General features: G+C 43.3%; 1 protein-coding gene across 2 annotated transcripts in view; it reads right to left on the minus strand.

The window, feature by feature from the left end:
* Positions 1-19,890, minus strand: part of fbxw7 (F-box and WD repeat domain containing 7) — an 83,662-nt gene that overhangs the window by 14,826 nt on the left and 48,946 nt on the right. The window contains exons 1-6 of one of the 2 annotated variants that reach the window (XM_079729315.1): positions 7,565-7,870; positions 3,889-3,971; positions 2,899-3,040; positions 1,297-1,431; positions 343-466; positions 74-210 (exon numbers count right to left, since the gene is read on the minus strand). In XM_079729315.1, the coding sequence (XP_079585441.1) occupies positions 74-210; positions 343-466; positions 1,297-1,431; positions 2,899-3,040; positions 3,889-3,971; positions 7,565-7,603 (660 nt within the window). In that variant the 5' untranslated portion in view covers positions 7,604-7,870. Of the gene's footprint in view, positions 1-73; positions 211-342; positions 467-1,296; positions 1,432-2,898; positions 3,041-3,888; positions 3,972-7,564; positions 7,871-19,890 lie in introns of those variants that run through there. The other variant, XM_079729314.1, reaches the window with a different exon arrangement.

Consider the following 19,890-nt stretch of genomic DNA (forward strand, 5'->3'; position numbering starts at 1 on the left):
ATGAGATTCAGCGCACACAGGAGAAGGACAACAACAAGGAATCCAATAGAAACCAATGAAAGGAAGAGCCTACCTTGGGTGATTTCAGGTCCCCTCTCCTCCAGTTGGTGTCTATCCTGTGTTGCCTGATGTAGGCACTCTTCCACGGACTGTGGGTGAAGCCGGGCTTTGCCGCCTTCCTCTTCTTGAGCAGCAAGGGTTCATCGATCCCTGTGGGAATTGAGGAGAAGATATGATCAGAAGAATGCAGAAGGAACGCTTATTCAATCCCCTGAATGAAAGGGCTGTTTTGCCCTTTATGTTTCTATAGGTTTGAACCGGCAAGGACTTTGTATCACGCACCCTCCTCTCGACACTTTTCCCTCCACAGCAGGTTGTCCTCGGCTAGGATGCGCCAGTAGCGACACGTCTGGGCCGCTTGGAGGAGGTCCTTTGGCTCCAGGAATGACAGCACATACAAGGCCAGCTGGAAGAGAGACAAGAGAGGATGCCCTATGTGTTATTAAAGAGCTTACGGTGTGGAATGAGGTGAGACACCGTTGCATAGTGAATAGCTGAAACACAAACAGATATAAAAATTCACCTAAAACTAGATGAATTTGTTTTCCCATGGACCAAAATGGGCTGTCACGTCTCTCATTTACGTGCTAAGAATATTATTGAAGTTATATATAAACCTCCATCACGCTTTCCAATCCACTCACAACTCAGATTTGAAGTTGCCCACAAATTCAGTTTCAATGAACTGGAAAAAAGGAAGATTAGACTTCCCCCTCACATGGCACATTGAACCCACTCTGGCTTATACAGTCCTGAGGCGATGGCTCTGGGGAGGGCAGTAGTGTCGACACCATTTCAGGTCAATGTGACCGACTTCCATATTACACCTATCCCACCAGCATGATCCCATAGCTGATCAACTAGGAGGTGGGCTGTATTTAAAGCCGGAAGGTGACGTTGCCGCAGCCCCAAAGCCAATGCAATCGCAGTGTATTCACTGACTGTTTTTATGCAGAAAAACAAACCAGCAACAACCCACCCATTAAAGACTGTTCATTACACCTTTAAGTGCGGCAGCGTTTGACAGAGTGACAGAGTGTTCTTCGATGGGGAAAATCAGACAACTTAAAAGGGTTCTCAAGGAGAGTGTATGGGTGAAGGGAAGATGTAGCGGAGTGGACAGGGCCGAATGGGGGTCAGGCGGAGGTTGATGTGATAAGTGGGGTTTGAAGTGGTGGCAAGGGACCAGGGAGCTGGAGAGAGAGAGAGAGCGAGGGTGGTGGTGGGGGGTCTCACCTCTTTGGGCAGCAGGGAGATGAAGTCTCGCTGAAACTGTGGTTCGATCACTTGCATCATGTGCTTGACTTGCGTGGGCTCACAGCTGTCGATCAACTCATCCAGCGCCAGCAGCTTCTCCGGGCCACTCCAGCTCTGGAACACACAGCAACGACGGTCACACATCAGGAAACATCACGTGGAACATAAGGGGCTTATCGTTCCTACAGTTTTGCAGAGAATTGTGGGTAATGGAGTCACACCAACTTAAGCAAAAAGTTGGATGTCGGTGACAGTGGGCAAAGGAGGACCGCCAATACATCACACACCTAAGCCTACTAACTAGATTTCACAGTAGCCTAGCATGCCTGGGATGGCTTTTAGACAGCGAGTTTGCTTATCCGGCCTCTCCCGCTGTAGAGCGGTGAGATCCCAGGGTAATCTTTGTCGACGAGGTAGAACGGAAAATGTGGCACATGCAAACCACCTGTAATCTGGCAGTTGAAAGCTGCAGCGAGAGGCGCTGGCTCTGCAGATAATTACGGGGGGTTCAAAGGGATCCCTGCTCGCGACCATGACGGGCCGCCTAGCCGGGAGCCTCTCTGCTGATGGTGTGCTTCACCGCTAACGCAACCGAGGGCTCAGGCGCTGGCTTACAGCGTGAGCGTCTGAACCAGGGTTTGGCAATTTACACGCGTGTGATAAGCGCATCTTCTCACACGAGTAATTACCACTCACCTACACATAGATCAGCAGGGTGCTTCCAAACACGGTTTTGCTTGATGGAAGTCATATCACAGAATGTTACGGTGTGTGGCTCTTGATATTGAAAATACTCCAGACCAATTAGACGACAGAGTAGTGTAAACAAAGGGGACCCGCCACTTGCTTAATTTCATTTTTTTCAAGTCCAAATCAACTAAATTGCATCAGGACTTTCGGGTTTTCCCATGCGTGCTTTAGGATTCCAATTAAATCACACCCCCACAAACAAGTCTTAGTTGGACAGAAATTACCAAAACATTCCTTCTAGCCGTGCTGGTTCAGGCGTTTAGTTATTGCAGGCTGAATGGCCCACAGGCCTGGACTAGACTGAGGAATGTATAGAATGTAAGCTGCCTGCAGACAAATTGATTAAATTAAAATCGTATTTTTCAACAGGTTAGGCTTCACAACATGGGTGCCGCACGCACGCACGCACACGCACACACACACAAAGATAACGGTGTTTTTAAATGGAAAGGAAAAACCTAGACAAAGAACTGTATGTTAAGTTGCCCATTTGAAACAATAAGTAGATTTTATAGGATCATAAAAAACACTCAAAGTCCTTGGCGGAGGAACACTTGCTGGGAACTGTGCTTTTACTGTGAAAAGGTTAGGGTGATTTCTATTCCATGCTACAGTGATTCATGGTCATATGGGTGGGCAGGTGGGGGGTTAGAAAAACAAGAGAGTAATTACCTGTAAAACTAAGCAAAATTGATTAGGAAAAAACATCTGCTTTTAGATTCGATTTTTTTGGCGAGGGCGTATCAAATCACATGGGAAAAGTGAAGGACCAAGTATCGTGGGACTCCTGTGCATTTGCATACATACACCGACTTCTCTCACAATATTCACCTGAAATGTTCGGAGCCATTCTTGGAGACCCGTTGGTGGCTGGATGGAGGTGATTCGCCGTCTCTGTGTCCCCTGACCGTTGGCTGTTCTGATGTGGCCAAACGTGGTGGGCGTGGCCGGGCATGGGACTATCCCCGTTGGGCTGCAAGACGTAGGGAGGAAGTTTGAGTGTTGAACTACTGAAGAGTTCACATGCAATACTACACATTGGGAAAAGTGTCTAAGTTTAGATGGATGGAAAGAAATTCAGTCTAGAAATGTCACTTTGAAGTCGCTTCCAAACTGAAAACCACTTCGGCACAAGCAAAAGGAAGATTGAGACGCATTGCATGACATAAGGTGTTATGGGAAAAGTTCAAGATTGAGTTAAGGAAAAAATAATTCCACAACATGTGCATTGAAATACTATACAGTGGAATATTCTCCATCCCCCCCCCCCCCCCCTTACCCAGAGACATCAAAGTGTGTCCCTTAGCTAGGTTTCCCATTTTAGACCCCCACCCCCCCTGATAAAAACTAGCTGGACCTTGAGGGCAACATCGGACTTCAAAGGGCACCCCTGTGCCCATAATGTAGGGCAGTGAACAGAACTCAACCAGAGGAATACCTCAACCCTTCTGGCATTGGGCAGAAGGAAAATGGAGAGCTGGAGACCTTGTCAAATGGATTTTATTTGTTGTAAGGGAAAATAGGCGAGAAGCGGGCCAATCAAACGCACCTGAGAAGAACCAGTGCTCAGATAGAATAAACTGGGATTTCTCTTACACATCTTCAAAACATCAGGCCATATTTGGGAGTCGAATCAGGACGGGAAAGTCAAATGAATGTTGTTGCTACTACAGTTACACCACTTTGATATACTCGTCCCCTCACAGGCATGTTTACATGTATAAAGTATTCAGAGCCTTTAAGCGTATCACATTATAGTGGTTGACATGTCACCCCGGTGCAGTCTGCGAGGCCCAGCACAAGGGGGGCCGGTCTTCTTACCTTGGATACTCTGTGCCTTTACAGGGTTTTTTACCAGAAGGGAAAGATCGGACCTCGGGGCCATGGTCCAACTTCCTCTTCATCTGTTTGCCAAGGATAGAAAGAGCGAGAGAAGAGAGGGGGGAAACAAACATGATCAGTGACCGCGCCACATCATTGACATCACACTCCTATTCAATGGCCTCCTTCTAAAAAGCAAATAGAAACATGCCGAAGTGCGGGATGCCAGAAAGAACTTGTGTGAATACAAGAGACTTGGCGGGTGGTATATAAATCACAGAATGCTCTATTCTCTGCCTCCTGATTATTTTATTTCAGAAAATGTGTTTTTTTTCGCTTTCAACACGGAACTTAGATTACCTTTTCTGATTTCACAGTTCCGCTAACCCTAACCCGATACTCCGTCCCAGACATCACCTCACTGATTTACAATGCCCAGACTCTCAGCAAACACCATCCCAAGACGTGCATTCAATGACAATAGGGACCGAAACACACTGATTATTATTTTTTTTTGAAGGCGTGCATCTCTTCTAAAACAACACCTTCCATTATTGACAAAAGCAAGGATTTGAATGCAAGACTTTCCATATTGCTTCTTTAGGGCTCTTTCGGTCATCGGTGAAGACGTACAAGCAAATGTGGCTTGTTGACCCAGATGAGGGTCTGGCCACCTTCCATGCTGGAGGCCAGTTGTACTAAGAAAGTCAATATAAGTGAACACAGACACCAAAGACTAGAAATGTGCACACAAGCTGGGCTCAAACATAAGCTTTAGCACTGCAGGAACCATTTAGTAGCACAGGCTGGCCTTTTCATGCTGGGATAACACGCCAAGTTCAGTTGGACGGTTAACCTCCAAATCAAAGAGAATTTAAAAACAACCTTATTTATATTAGCTTCCCTTTGTTTGAAACAAAAAAAACATACAATACGCAGCACACATTGAATATAGCAATTTGTGGAGGAGTAAGGACGATGGAAGTGGTCATCCAGAAAACCAGAGTGCTAACGTGATATTCCCTCTGCCTGGAATGCCCTACAAGAGCAGCCTACACGAGCTATTGAAACAACTGAGGTTCAGCCAAACTGTCTCTCCGTTTCTCAACAAGGGCATTGTTGTAGCGCAAACAGTGGAAATAATGCGTTCATTTCCATATACATCAAGTCAGAAGATGGCAAGTGTCCATCAAAACAGAATGTGGGCAGGTCTGCAGTCATTTAAAGATTATCAAAAAACAAGTTGAATAAATACACAGGCTGCTGCACTGTGCTTTGGGGTCAGCCCGACTGGCCCAAATCATTTTCTTTGGCTACCGTGTAACGCTTTAACCCCAATCCCCCATGCAAATGAGGAACACATCCACAAGCCCTGTAGCTCCGTTTTCTTTTGGCTTTATTAACAGTTCCACAGTGTTTCAGTACTTTGTGTTTACTGCTTTTGGTTTGTTGTCGATTTGGGTTCTGGGCTGAATAACCAATGACACACGTTATTTTGATAGTCATCATTATCTTAAAAGAAGAGGGGCCCTAAAAGGCATTCATTCAAGCAGATATAACCAATCAATGCGATTCAAAATGTTTAATATCGACAAACCATCACAGTGAGAAAAACACTAGTGTAATGTGCTACTCTGATATTACTCTTAACGCAGTAACACATACACATCTATTCAGCCTCTAAACAGGAACAAGAGCAGGCGGCAGACAGGAGCCGTGGGCAGCGTGTCGACCTGTAGCACAGGTTTAGCAGGACCTTTGGAGTTTTGATTTCCGCATGCCATTTGACTAGTACACTCAACGCCAACAAACCAAACAAGAGAAGGAATGCTACAGTCGGAAGTTCACCGGAGGGGACCGTCACGACGACGCCTACGCAGAACAATAAAGGCATGCCCCTGAGCCGGAGTGATACGGTGTTGAGAAAGAAAAAAAAAATTGTCAAACCCTTCCGCACCACCCACCCGTAAACAAACACTGAGTAAGGAAACCGTAATAACCGATTAAGATTGGAGCCAGGGCTGTTGTGCCTGTGGGCTGGGAAGGACATCCCAGGACCGGGTGAATGAATGGCCAGTACGAGAGGGGAGATTGATGCAGGCACACGTCTTAGGATAATGATGCTTTCAATTCACCAACTGACTCATTTACAAATAACCACCGGGCATTGCAGTGGCAGCACTCATTACAGACGAAGGGTCCTTCAAAAGTGTGTTTCATTCAGTGTGTTATTAAGCATGCAGGGATGGGGGCAGGGGGGAGATCGAACAACTGTACATTGTACAAGATAGGGAAGATGTTATCGATAGGGAATGATCTATTTAAGGAGCGGAAGATCTATGTGTATACTACCCTCCCTCCCCAAAAAAAGGACAAACCTAGTCGAAAGGGTGGAAAGAGAAGCTGTAACCGATTGAAAAAATAAACATCAAGAGGTCTTCCCGAGGCACTTCAATGACGGCTAGATTAAGTAACTGCAGAATAAATGCTTAACATTATCCCCAACAGACGGTTGCTTCAGGTTGAGATTGTACAACTAGAGACATGGGAGGGGCAGGTAACTTGCACGCTAAAAGGGATTCTCAGTTTCCAGGATCATACTGTATTTTCGCTTCACAGAGGACAAAACCATGCTTTAGGTTGCCCGTTTTAAGTCAATGTCACTGAATTATCCCTCAAAACGTTTCTAAATATAGGAGCTTAAGCCCTTGGAGATCTTAAACCATGGATTTTATTTTAGATTTCTATAATAATTCCTACAATACACCCCAACGCAACGCTTGAAGATATTATACTCCACCAGTGTGACACAGTGACCCATAATCTATGCCTAAAGCCTGGGGCAAGTCCACAATGTCAGGAATAATACTCTCTACTAACAGACCACTCACATCATACTTGAACCTTGGCAGCAGTTTGGCCAGAAATTTATAGAATTTGCATTATCCTGTAGCATAGTGCTGCTACAGAAATTAATGAAAGAACCAGATGCAATATTGTATTTATCGTCTGGCCGTAACGGTAATATCTGAATCTGAATACAACCGTTGCCTTTTTAAGGCATTCGCTGAAGCGGGTACACGGTGAACAAACTGTTATGTCAATGGGAGGAGGACCACTATCAGCTATAGATGTAGCCCCCAGTGGCAGAGCACATAGGTTGGAGGCAACGAGAAAATCTGATTCTAAAACATTGCGCAATAAACCCAACCATTAGAAGGGACACAGACCAATTCATAACTATAAAAAAGTTATATTTTTCCAAAAGTGCAAAGGTTCCATTAACGAATAGTCCAATTTGAATCTGAAAGAACCTGGTAATGCACCACTACAATTCAATTATTCAACATAATCCCATAGACGGCGCAATTCGTTTTATTTTATTTAAAAAAAAAACACTAGGAAAAGGAATGCCAATGTGAAGTCTGCAGAGCGCATAGCGTAGTTTCTGTCCAAACTAATTGGAATAACTAACTCAGCATTTCTGCCGGTGGGTACGCTACACGGGTTCTCAGCCTCTGCAGTGGTCATTGAAAAGGGAGACGCGCAGTGAAAGCAGACGCGTTAATAAACATCGAAAGTAGACGACCGCGCAAATCAAATATTCTTGATGCGGCACGTCAAAATCGCAGAGAACACTGCACGTCGACAGCAGTAGGAAAGACAAGCTACTCACTTTATAGAAAATCATCTTTAAAGTGCCGTAGAACCCCATCGTGGTGCTTCGCAGTGGTTTCCCCCTTTCAGTGAAAAATGCTCAAGTCCAAATATCTACGCGTGGCGGGGAAATTGCTGTGACAGTTCGATGGCAGCGTTGTACTCTCGGGTTAATCCGACACTATCTCTGGTGTGAACATGCTCAGGCACAGCACCGCACTGCCATGTGTTGTAGTAGGCTCCTGCGAGAGGAGCTCCTCCGTGTCGACCCCAAAACCAGGTCGGAAAGGAAAGAAACGACGCTCGTAGAAGCATACGCCACCGGTAGCCCCCACAGGAGTGCACAACAGTAAGAGGACAGAGATGAGGAGAAGGGAAAGGCAGCGGCACTCGCGATAGAGCGAGAGAGAGAGAGAGAGAGAGAGAGAGAGGGAGGGAGGAAAAGGGGGAGGAGAGGAGAGCCGCGTCAGAGCGCAGAGGAACCGTGCCCTCTTCTGCGACCACACGACGGCTCTTACACAGGGATCGGATTACATCCTCCCCGATGAAAAGGAGAAAATGGTGCAGTCCAAGATTCAATAGCATGCGAGGAGTATCGATTCTTTTAGGCTGAGATGGGGAGCCGTACGGTGTGTGTATGACGCAGACGTATTAGCCCAGCACAAATATTTACAACAGACAGACTGCACTTGTCGCGGAACCCCAAACAACCCGTCCCTACCCTCTGCGCCCCGTCTTCCCTGCCTGCCACATCACTGATGCCAATCTCTACCATCTACAATTTATGCGCCTTTGGCGATAGCTGCAGCAGGGCACCACATTGCCATGTTCGGGCAACGGTTACAAAATGTATATTGCCAAGATATACATTTTTATTTCACAGCTGATATTTATGTGAACAAACTTTTGACAGATATTTCACGTCAAAATGGCCAACGTCTTACTTCAAATTGATTGACACATGACAGAGCCTGTCTTGACTAACACAAATGGGATTTTTTTACTTATTAGAAGTTAGGTCTTGCACAAGTCTGCAAAGTTGAATGCTCTGTTTACAATTTACAATCCAATTTGGGTAGCACAGAATCAGCCACTCCAAGTGTGCACCGGTAATTATTCAAAAATCTACAAAGGGGCGGAAAAACAGAATGTTTTGGAATGAGGAGATAACACTTCAGGGAAAAGAGTTAGTCAAATTGATTGCAACCCGAAAAGGACTAGTGTGGGTGAAAACAAATGAAAAATGTTGCGAAATTTAAAATTACATGATAAAGCCAAAGGGTTTTTCTGCCCTTAATGCATAAAGGAAAGCCGATACAACTTCAGGACAAATATGAATGTGTATCAAAGGAATATGGTCAATAGTCATTAAATCCTATAAAAAAATATTTGATACACACATTACAGGTTTAAGGACCAGCAGGATGTTGCCTTATGAGGAAATTGTACCCTCACTGTAAATCTAGCTAGTTTATCGCTGCCTTTGTTGAGTAAAAACAAAAAAAAGTACACAAAGAGGGGTGGCTGGGAGGGGATCAGGGGTCTCTGGCAGACAGGGCGTTAGGGCCTTTTGTGTGTGTGTGTGTGTGTGTGTGTGTGTGTGTGTGTGTGTGTGTGTGTGTGTGTGTGTGTGTGTGTGTGTGTGTGTGTGTGTGTGTGTGTGTGTGTTTGAGGTGGCCTGCGTGAGAAAAAAAGCCCCTTTGGTTCCTCTCCACTGGCCCAACCTTTACACAGCACATTGGAATGCTTGGCATGCGAGGGGGGCTGCACTGTGGCCTCTGAATGGTCTGCAGCCTCCTTTTGTCCATCCCTTCTGCCACTCCGTAAAGCACCGACGACGGGCCTCCCCTCTGGCACTGACCACCCTGCTTACCGAGACCCCTCTGGTCACAGAGAGGGAAGACCCACCAAGCAGATGTTCATCCGGCCCCGCTCCTATCATCCTGTTATAATCAGTAAACCCTGCCGTGCAAACTATTTGGGTTGTACCAGACGTTGGCTGCGTGTCAGGGAAAATAACTGGGAGGCAAAATGCAAATGATGCATCGTTTTGACTTTTGTGCATAAATAGTATGCAGATTGTGGGAATTTCTTGTCTTTTTTTTCATACACGCCAGCAGAACAAACATGACCTTGGATGTGTGAAGTCTTAATCACAGATCCTTGGAGCTATGTCGCAAATACAAGAGGAAGTGCATCAAAGGATTCAATGCTTCTTAAGAGGGGATGGATGTGTGCTTTACAATTTAAAAGCAATAAATGCAGGGGTGTGTGTGTGTGTGTGTGTGTGTGTGTGTGTGTGTGTGTGTGTAGGGTCCCCTCTCCTGGTAAATGTTTAATATGTAATAGGCTAAACTTGGAAGAAAGAATTTTTTTCTTGGGCACTGATGCATCCCTAAAGAGAACTATGTCATTGTGCGATGTCCTAGCTGTGACAAAACAGGAGAATGGTGGTGTCGGGGTCAAGGATTAGGGGATTGGGGGTCTGGCATCAATGGATTTGTGAGCAACGGTGCAAGTCACATTCCACATTGGACAGACGACACGCATGCGATGAAGAGGGAGGGAAAGATGCTTGTGGGGGAGGGGGGGTTGAGAGATAGGGAATCATGGATCAGGGTATTTTGCCAAGCATAACCACAGTGTCATCTGCATGGGGTTTGGTTTAACAGCCTACTCAACGCGACTCAAGTAGCAACGTTTTGATGGGGTTGGGGAGGAAATTAAATCAAGGGTCAAGGGCTTGGCGTCTCCCATATGCCATCAATTAGCAGGGATAAGAAATAAATGACAAATTCAAAATTCAACTTTTGAATTTGCCTGGAACTCATTTGCAAACTGAATTTCCAATTGATGTTTAATCAATCAAAAACGAATCAAACGCTATGATTCAATTTATTTGCAAAGGACCACCAACGGCTCAGAGTTGGCGGTCCAGCAACACACAAACACAAGGCCAAATCCCACTGGGTAATAATGGTGGAACTTACAGGCACAGAATATGACTGACATATAAATATAAGGTTGTAATTCTTGTTAACACAGCCGGATTTCAGGGAGGCTGGAACACAGCAGAGGCAACATATTTACTTTGGGAAGCAATAAAACAAAAAGGGAATTGGATCAACACATACAAATGATCGCCTTCATTTATTTCACAGTTGGCAAAACTGAAACCAAATCATCTTTAAATCATCTTCTAGGAAACAAAACAAAAAAATCCATTCCCCACCAGAGAATAAGCAGGCGGATTGAGACTAAACAAAACATAAAACATTTTACAATTGTGCCACTGCGTTAAATTCACAAGATACTAACTGACTAATGACCTAATGGTCTAATTAATTTAGATTAGCTGTTTAATAATTTCTAGTCATGTCTTTTTTTTCCAGTTTATTGGGAAAATGTGATTTGTCTTTTGGCTCAACGACAATTATGTAACGCCCTGCCATATGGTTTGGTTTCTTGCCGATTTCTTGCCAACGGCGCTGAATTCAAACTGTGGTGGACACAGATTTCCACTACCGTCGTAATGGTAGGCTTACCGATAAGACAGGTTGATGCTGCAGCAACACTGGGTTTGTTTCCCAAATATCTTAAAAATTAAAGGTTGTGATCCGAAAAACTATCAACGAAGCTTTAAGTAGTGCACAACATTTTATTTTGAGCATGCAACAAGAGTCCTAATGTTTGCAACGTCAAGTGGAAATCATGGTTGAAAGCTCTAGTTTCCGATCAAAAGAATTATTGATGGGAAACACCAATTCTTCAATGGCAAGAATTTCACATGTAGCATTGCTATTTCCCTTCCAATCTTTGGTGCTCCTACTGGGAGTGGTTTTGCATCAACTATTTAGATGGCTGATATATCCCCTTGATGTTGATCATTCAGAATGATGTATACATCGAGACAAAAGCCAGATAAATGCCCATGGGTACACTCAGGTTTCCACCTGAAATATTGCAAAAGCTTCATTTAAACCCATAACATTTTCAGTTTTCAGAAGGGAAGGAAAAAAGATTTAAATGGACGCAGGTATAAATTGACTGGGCATTTAAAGAAATTGCGAGTGAACTTGGCAGAGGAATATTGCAAGATAGAGATGAATGACAGCATCCAATGAATTACTAATCATTCCTGGAGGCAGTGGACAGTATAGAATAGAAATGAAAATAGAAATCCAAACAGCTAGTCTCCTACCTAGGTTTCCGTTTCTAAAGAAAAGTTATATTTTAGCCTAAAAATATCCCCTAATCATATGCCAGTCTCCCAAACGACAATGCCATAGTGCGCTTTCATTCAGAATGCAATCGAGATGTTTTGGAGGAACTGAGTTGGTTAATTTCTGTAGCCAAAACAATGTGGCCCAATGCGGTGGCCACTATCCATCGCATAGGATGACATCTCTAATTTCCCTGTGCACAAACAAAAAAAGCTATAAAAAGCTTAGCAAAATAAATAAACATAAAAAGGCAAGTGGACAAAAGAACTGCAGAGAGCAGAGCTGTCCCAACTCCAGCTGTAAAATAAACAGAAGCTGATGGGTTTCAAGAGGCTGCAAAACAATACACAATAACTCACTGGAGAGAGAGTGAGGCCCACAGGAGCAATCTAAGAGTTGAGCACGAGCCATTGTTTTCAGTCTTCTGGGGATGAATCATATTGACAGGTGAGAACCGACAACGGAAACGTGATCAGTGTTTCATATCTTTAAAGTTCATACGTGACTGTAATCCCTTATTCGCTCAACTGGGTGGGGAAAATGGTCGGCATTCAACACTAGGCGAGTCGGCAATGGACGGTATTTTCCCATTTTTATTATATATATGTAAAGAAGGTACAATTGATTAAGGCTTGGGGGACGATTGATCAGGGCTTTGAAAGGCCAGGTTGCTTTTTTTTTTTTACATGTTCCCCAAGAGCAGATCAGTTATCTCAGTTGGAAAAAAAACACTTTAAAGCCCGACTTGAGTGCAATCACCTCCTACGTCTGACTGCACACAGTGAGAGAGAGCCATGAATAAATAATACACAAATTTTGAAAATAATATAAATAAATAAGACGGGGCATGAGAGGATGTGGTGATGTTTAATACGTCCCAGCAGAGTTTGAGTGATGCAATGCACCAGCAATAAAAATGATGCCTACTCTATAGTGGACATCGAGTCACACGAAATGCAGTTAAATTGTTTTTTGTGTGTATGTGTGCAAGTTTGCGTGTGTACAAGAGAGCTGTCAGAACTGAAGACCTGCACGTTTGAAGTTCTGTGATCCAGGCATGCACACTCTTTCTTCATTGGATCATGTTTTCTACTTGACTTTGTGTCAGGGACCTACGCACTAGACATGAGTATACGCTCCCTTTCATATGCCTTCCATTGAACCGGTTACAGATACATGACCCTTCAAGTTAACTACACTATTATCATTAGTATTTTAATGTTAACTGGTGAATTTCATGAACTACTAACCAATTTATCTAAAACCAATCAAGGGGTGATATCAATTCAAAAGTGAATTTTAAAAACACAGCTAAAAAGGCTTTTTGTTGTTGTGTGGACATTGACATTTGAAGGGCTTTGTAGTTTAAAGAAAAACGGCTTACTGTTCATGAGATCAAGGGAACCACATGCTGCTGAAGTTATAAAACAGATCATAGCGAGGGTCAGGCTGGTGGTCTTCTGGGAACTGTGCTAACAGTGCTAGGTTTGATGGCCAGGGTCAAGTGTCATAACTGTTATTTCAGAAGGGTGGGGGTATGCTCTGTGGAACATTAAAGCTAATCTATTTGCCTTCTGCCTGCACCTCAACGCTTCAACACTTTATATAAACTCTGTGAAACACTTGGGACAGATAGAATTTGTTCTCTTCCACTAGGCCCGTGTTAATTTTCGACCCTGAATGTCATCTCATCAAATTCAGCAGTGTCAGATCACCAGGACACCTTTTAATGTTGGGCAGGGCTGATGTTTGAAGCCCTGATGTGTACATGGAATGATTGATAGGGATCAGGGTGAAAGGACAGTGTGTGGTATTTTAATAGCTACATACCAGGATTCAGACTGCTAAACTGCATGCTCAAAGCCTCTGTGTGGTCTGCGTTTACATCAAGTTTATGTAAAGGGAATCTTTTGCCAGTTTTCTATCACACAATCATTATGTGCCCAAGTCAGTACAAGGCAAATGCCTTTTGTTTCTTTTGACACATTAGTCCGAGCAAGAAACTGTAATGCTGCCTTTAAAAGCATGTCTGACAGATGACACTGTCTAAATTAAAAGCTTCATGAGACTAATGCAGGGAGGCTATTGGAGCTTTCTTTGTTGACTTCAAAATGTTTACTTACTGGTTTCCCTGTAAGTAAAGGGGTGGGTGCAGCTTCAAAGAATACACTGCTTGTATAATTTAAAAACACAACCTGCAAGCCATTACTGAAATAGGGAGTTTGAGTGTACATAAAGTAGAAGGGCAAAACATCTTAAAAACTCCTTCCAATAGGAACCCTGCAGTTGTAAAAGATACCCTTCTGTTTGTCTTCTATTAAACAAACAGTCTACTTTCCAAATACTTGTACACATTTTAGACAAATGTGTCTCAAGAATGCCTTAAAATGGTGGCCCAAGCTTTACTAGGCACCATTCAACATATAAACAGTTGAAACAGTTGCAAACAAACATTTTTCCTGATCTCAACCAACCAGCGCTCCGGTTCCCTATATAAATCTTCCTCCCTGAATTGGCATTTGAAAGAGCCGGCTACCCACGGTCCTCTAAAAATAAAGCATTTAGGCTTTGTAATGATACTCTGTGTCACAGTGCATTCACTTGACACAGGGAGGCATGGCCACTGCTGAGATGCAGTCCGTGTTGTGTTCTTTACTCCTCTCGTTGTGTAGAGGGGGTGGCCCGCTCTGCCAGTGTTGTCCATTTTAGACATTGTTTATGGCGCAGGCCATCAAATCAATTTCAAAAGTGCATTGTGACCTTGGTCGGGTGATAGATTTGACCTCTATCAGTTTGCAGAAAACAATTTAAAGGGTGATAAAAGTCATGCTCTGGGTTGTAACCTGGGTGTTAACCTTGGAGGCTATACAGTGGTGTCAAGTGTGGGTCTTGGGCTTCAGACAGTGAAGAGATCCTATCGACTTGTAAAAAATCATGACAGAAACATGTAATATGGGGACAGTGGAGTCAGGATGTTCACTATGCAGCTTATTTTCTACAAGGAACTTTGATATAAAAAACAGTCATGCATGTTTTTGGTTTAGTGGAACAAAAGACAAAACCCAACACAGCCAGATATTTGGATACTGTTAAGTCCTTTCCGGGGGTGGAGAACAATGAGCAAAATGATGCATTAACCTTTCCAACAATGTTGAGGTAGGCCATCTATTAGAGCTTTTGTGAGAAGAGCGTCTAATGTAAAAGTGCACTCGACGCTTCATCTTTACCAAAGACACGCGTTAAAATTAGCATTAGAGTCTTGAGGAAGTTCCCAGAAAATTAAGACTTTCCCCTGCTTTCTCGAGGAAGTGTGAATGCCCAATTTTCGTTTTATAAAACAAAAAGATAAAGTTGAGGGAAGGAATCCTCTAATAGGACTGCTGACCAAATTCTCACCAAGGTATCTTGGCTTGTTCCCTTTCTCTCATCGCTTTTCTTCCTGGGGCATGAGCCCTGCTGGGGTTACACAGACACTGAGGCGTTGACAAGTCTTATTGCCCTAGACACACAAGCGATGAGCCCCATACACCGCTGCATAATCTACGTTACTCCACCTGTCTAATGACACTAAATGGGTTCACAAATGGGTTGAGTAGTATCTAAGCGTCCTTTCAATTTGACGCTTTTGAGGGGGGAAAATAAATGCATTGTCTAAAGATCAATATTGTTGACAGCTTAATTGTACAAACTTCAGGCGACAAAAGCCTGGGCTGGCGGTCCCAAGTCACTCATGACCCCCATCCTCCCAGAGATGACCTTATCGTGGTGACAATAGACCATGTGCCTAATGGGTTGAACCCCACCTCCCATCTGGGGAGTTTCAAGCCTGTGAGGTGATTCTGGAAGAGAGGCCTTTTATTTTTTTTCCTGCATCCCTGGGTCTCCAACTCATCGCATCCTCTACACAGGACAGCTGTATGGTAATGAGTGCTTGAGGCTGGGGACAGGCCATAGTCACGACGACTGTTTGGCATCTATCGAACAAGGGCCTCCATTCTCTGTGGCTGGAAACGCATGAACTTGGCTGATTAACTGTTCAGGAAACAGATGACGACAACCTAACTTCCAAAGCAAGCAACAAGCTTATTTTTCTAAAAGGGATTTCATGGCCGCAAACCCCTGCCAACTTGGTTGAACAATCGCAGGAATTAAAGCGGATGCTGTCGTTTTAACAGAATACTACACATGATCGTCTTCTGCCTGGTTTATAACAAAAAGGTAACTGATTAAGTGTTCTTAAGGATTAATCCAGGGCAACAAGCTCCCTTGAGTTGTCTCCATTTATCCAAAAAAGACAAAAAGGGAGAAATTGTGTGAGGAAGAATTTGGGAAAAAATCAAGGCCATGCAGTGCAAAATATTCAAGCTTGCGTAACATTAAATCAGCACGGGCTAGACTTTTTAATGCCAGGCCAGTGGCAGGTTTAATCCTGATGCGACTATGATGAAGGACAGGCAAGGGAGGGGCTGGCGGTGGGAGACCCTGTTGCTAGCCCTCCCTCCATCGGTAAACTGTTGCCTGGTAACAAAGATTGTTCTTGCTGGCCTCCAGGCTGCAATACATTGCCTCTGGCTTTATCTGGGGATGAGACTCTTGTTTGCCATTAGAGTGAACCAATCGTGGCTATGACGGTAAGGCCTGCCACCCGATGCTGAAATCTGCAGAGCATGTTGACGAACGCTTCTTTATTGGAGAGCATTTTATGTTGTTTTACACCACAAATATAATAATTCGGCAGAACTGGACATCACTTCAGCATTTGAACAAATGCATATTTCCCTCTTGATAACACACCAAATAAATCTATAAAAAAGCAGGCCTAACAAGCAGAAATACAATGATGGACCCACATTAGTATTTGCATGCACCAAAAGGGCCTGACATTTACATCACAGCTCTTATAATAAGAAAAGTACATCTGGGCAGCGCACCAACGGCCTGGAAATTAGGGCTGGAACCTTAACGCTTGCTGCTGTCCCCCTGCTGTAATGGCCCAGCCATCTGTCTCTTATTCAGCCTGTGATGATGTAGCTTAATTGATATGCAGGGGAGACGTGCATACAACAGTGGGCTGGCTTCCAAGCCTTCAGTCAGCCTGAAGTGGACACATCACCTGCTTTCTGTGTATTGTGCTCGAAGACATACGGCATGCATCAGCACCAAGAAATGCCAGATCGCATTACAAAACAGTTACTGTATATAGAGGCAATACGGAGCGGATTAGAGGCTAGATTTACAATGTTATTTGTAATGCTTAGAAAGGTTGGCCTCACTTCATTCCACAAACAGAAAACACGTTCATTGAGGGTGAAACGTTAAGGGTTCCCCTTAAAAAGCATAACCTCAGCAAACCACCATTTTATGTCATTGAAGTATTAATAGAATAACTAAAAATCATTGGGCACCAGATCAAAAAGTATGGCCTCCATCCATAAAATAGAGGCTATTTTTAGCCCTGTGTGGCAATTAAGTCATGACAAGCGACTTGGCATACAAACTTAGGTCATCTGATACTATGCAAAGTACATAGTCAATACGGAATAGAAAATAAATAAGTAGCACTGGACTTTAAAGCTTAAAGCCAAAGATGCATTGAATTCAAAAGGTGCTGAAAATGTCTGGGAAGAAAAGATCCACTACTTTCAAGGAGATTTCAAGATTAAATTACATATATTGAAAAAATTAAACGAAGCATCTTCGCCCACACTTTCATACAACAAATTCCAAACAGAAGTCCTACCTATTAATTACCCTTTTTAAGCCATTTTTAAATGGGCACTTTTAACACTACTTAAATAGCCCATTACAGATGTTCACATACCCTCCAGTCGTCCAAAGTACATTTCATACAAATGACTATGCTGCAATGTACAACTTGCTCTATATGTAAAATTCTTTCCCTGTCATAAATAAAGTGCACGATTCATTTCAATAAGATACCTCCAAATATACAGCAAGTTAGCAGAATTCAAAGTGAAACTAAACTTTAGGGACTTGTAAACATAAATAAAATATAAGAAGACTTTATTCAACTTCCTGAAAAAAATATTGCACTCTGTCCAGTGACTGGCCAGATGACTGGGAGCTGATTTGGCTCCAATACAACCGGCCATAAGCAAAAAGAGGCAGCAGCACAATCTGGCCACAATGCTGTGAATAAACCCTGGGATCCCAGTCTCCCACGGTCATCACAAATTAAAGAGGCTGTTTGGGCAACATCAGCACTACACACCAGTCTACAGAGGTGGCCGGGAGGGTGTGCTCCTAAGGCCCAGAGAACATCTTAAGAGGACGCAAATGGGCTACACAAAAGAGCATCTGGTGACTATGTCTTACACGACTTCTTCATCCCCTACTGTTTTTTCCTCGGTAGAGCCATAAACACTTTATTAAAAATGGAACAGTTGTTCAATAATAGATTCTCTATAAGAGCAAGCGTCAATCTTCTGGTTGGCTACTCTCTGGTTAGTTTAACATTTCGCATTGTTTTCAAAAGTAAAGGGTATTTAAGTTGACAGGTAGTTTTAATCATGATAGGGCTATCCGAAGCACCTTCCAATATGGTGAGTGTAAACACTCACCATATTGCATTGGTGGCAGTCAGTGGGAATCAAACCTGTATCCCTGGCAGTGTTGATGGTGATGTAATGCTCTAGCAGTGGAGCTAGACTTGACCAATGGGGTTCAATTGGGTGCCTCCAAAAAATAGTTGTGAAAGGAAAATTCGAGCACATCAATTACTTGCTGGATGAAACCTCTGAAGACGTATAATAAGTTGAAATTACTTTCCTTTGGGACGGCTGCTCCTATAAAATTGAGCTAATGATACGCAATAGGGAGATGGAAATGGCAACAACCAGGCTCCCAGGCTAATTCCATCTGAGTCCTGTCACATTGGCTCATGTTGCTAGGACATAAGGCTGGGGAATCTAATGTAGCTATGGAATCAGGCTCATTGTCATCCATCACTTACAGCTAACACAATACAACTTCTTCACACACCAATACTTAGTTCAGAGAATGACTCATGTCTGACCAGTAGCACTGCAACCGGCACCGCGAAGTCTACTCATACAGTATCGCATTTTATCATGCGATAGTTTTTTCCTATTCATTTCTAAAGAAGTTCAACCCGTTAACACAAATGTGTTGTTTTACTAAGGCAAAAAGCAAACCCACAGAATCACGTTTGCTTTCGGTTCATCGGCCCGAGTCCGACCGTTACAGCAGGGCTTTGATAGTTTCAGCAGACGCACGCTTCCATAGTATGAGACTAGGCCCACTTCCCATATCACATTATATATAACATTAGGCAAAGTTTTTATGATATTGTACGGCAGGACTGGAAATAATCTTCCAAAGAGAAATCAAACAAGCGCTATTGTGGGGAATGGATCGCTCTAAAAGGAAAAACATTGCAACATGTTCTATTCATGTCTATAAAAGGACTAACCCGTTATTAGTAGGTAGAGCTTTTTGTCTCTTTAGGCCTCGTTTAAACATTGCAATATCTACTAAATATGTTAATTAGTAAAAATCCTTCTCAAACCATTATCTTTTGAGGCTTGCCATAACCTTATTGCTAGGGAAGCAAAAGAGTAGTGGGAGCACCACCATGGAAAACAATCCTGAAAACAATATACAGCACGCTCACTATAACAATGATCACAACAGGGTCAATGGCTTAAAAGAACCACAAAGTAAGAGTGGGTCATCATTATAGGTATGATCCTCCTTCCTAGAACTCCTTGGTTTGATTCTCAGTGTTCGAAATCGAGCTGAAACCGGGAGTTGAGTTACACTTTAATGAATCCCATTCATCCATATTAAAAGCAAAGGAATCAATCACTTTGTTAAGCTGTTTTAAGGGGGACTGGGGATTGCTAATCAAAATGCAGGCTCACTAAGGAATGGCATCAGTGTAAACATTAAGTTCTAGGAGACAAACAAATAAGGTTAAGCTGCTGGGGTGTTCAGGAAGCGGCGATGGGTGAACGCTTTAGACTTCTATAGATAGGAAACCTAATACGAAATATAATATACCATCCCAATCCAATGTCATTGAACCATTTATGTACTTGTTAAATGTGCTGGCGTTAGGGTTAATGGGGTGGAAGTCAAG

The sequence above is a fragment of the Pollachius pollachius genome (genome assembly GCF_949987615.1).
Source record: "Pollachius pollachius genome assembly, chromosome: 2".
In the NCBI taxonomy this organism is placed as follows: Eukaryota; Metazoa; Chordata; class Actinopteri; order Gadiformes; family Gadidae; genus Pollachius; species Pollachius pollachius.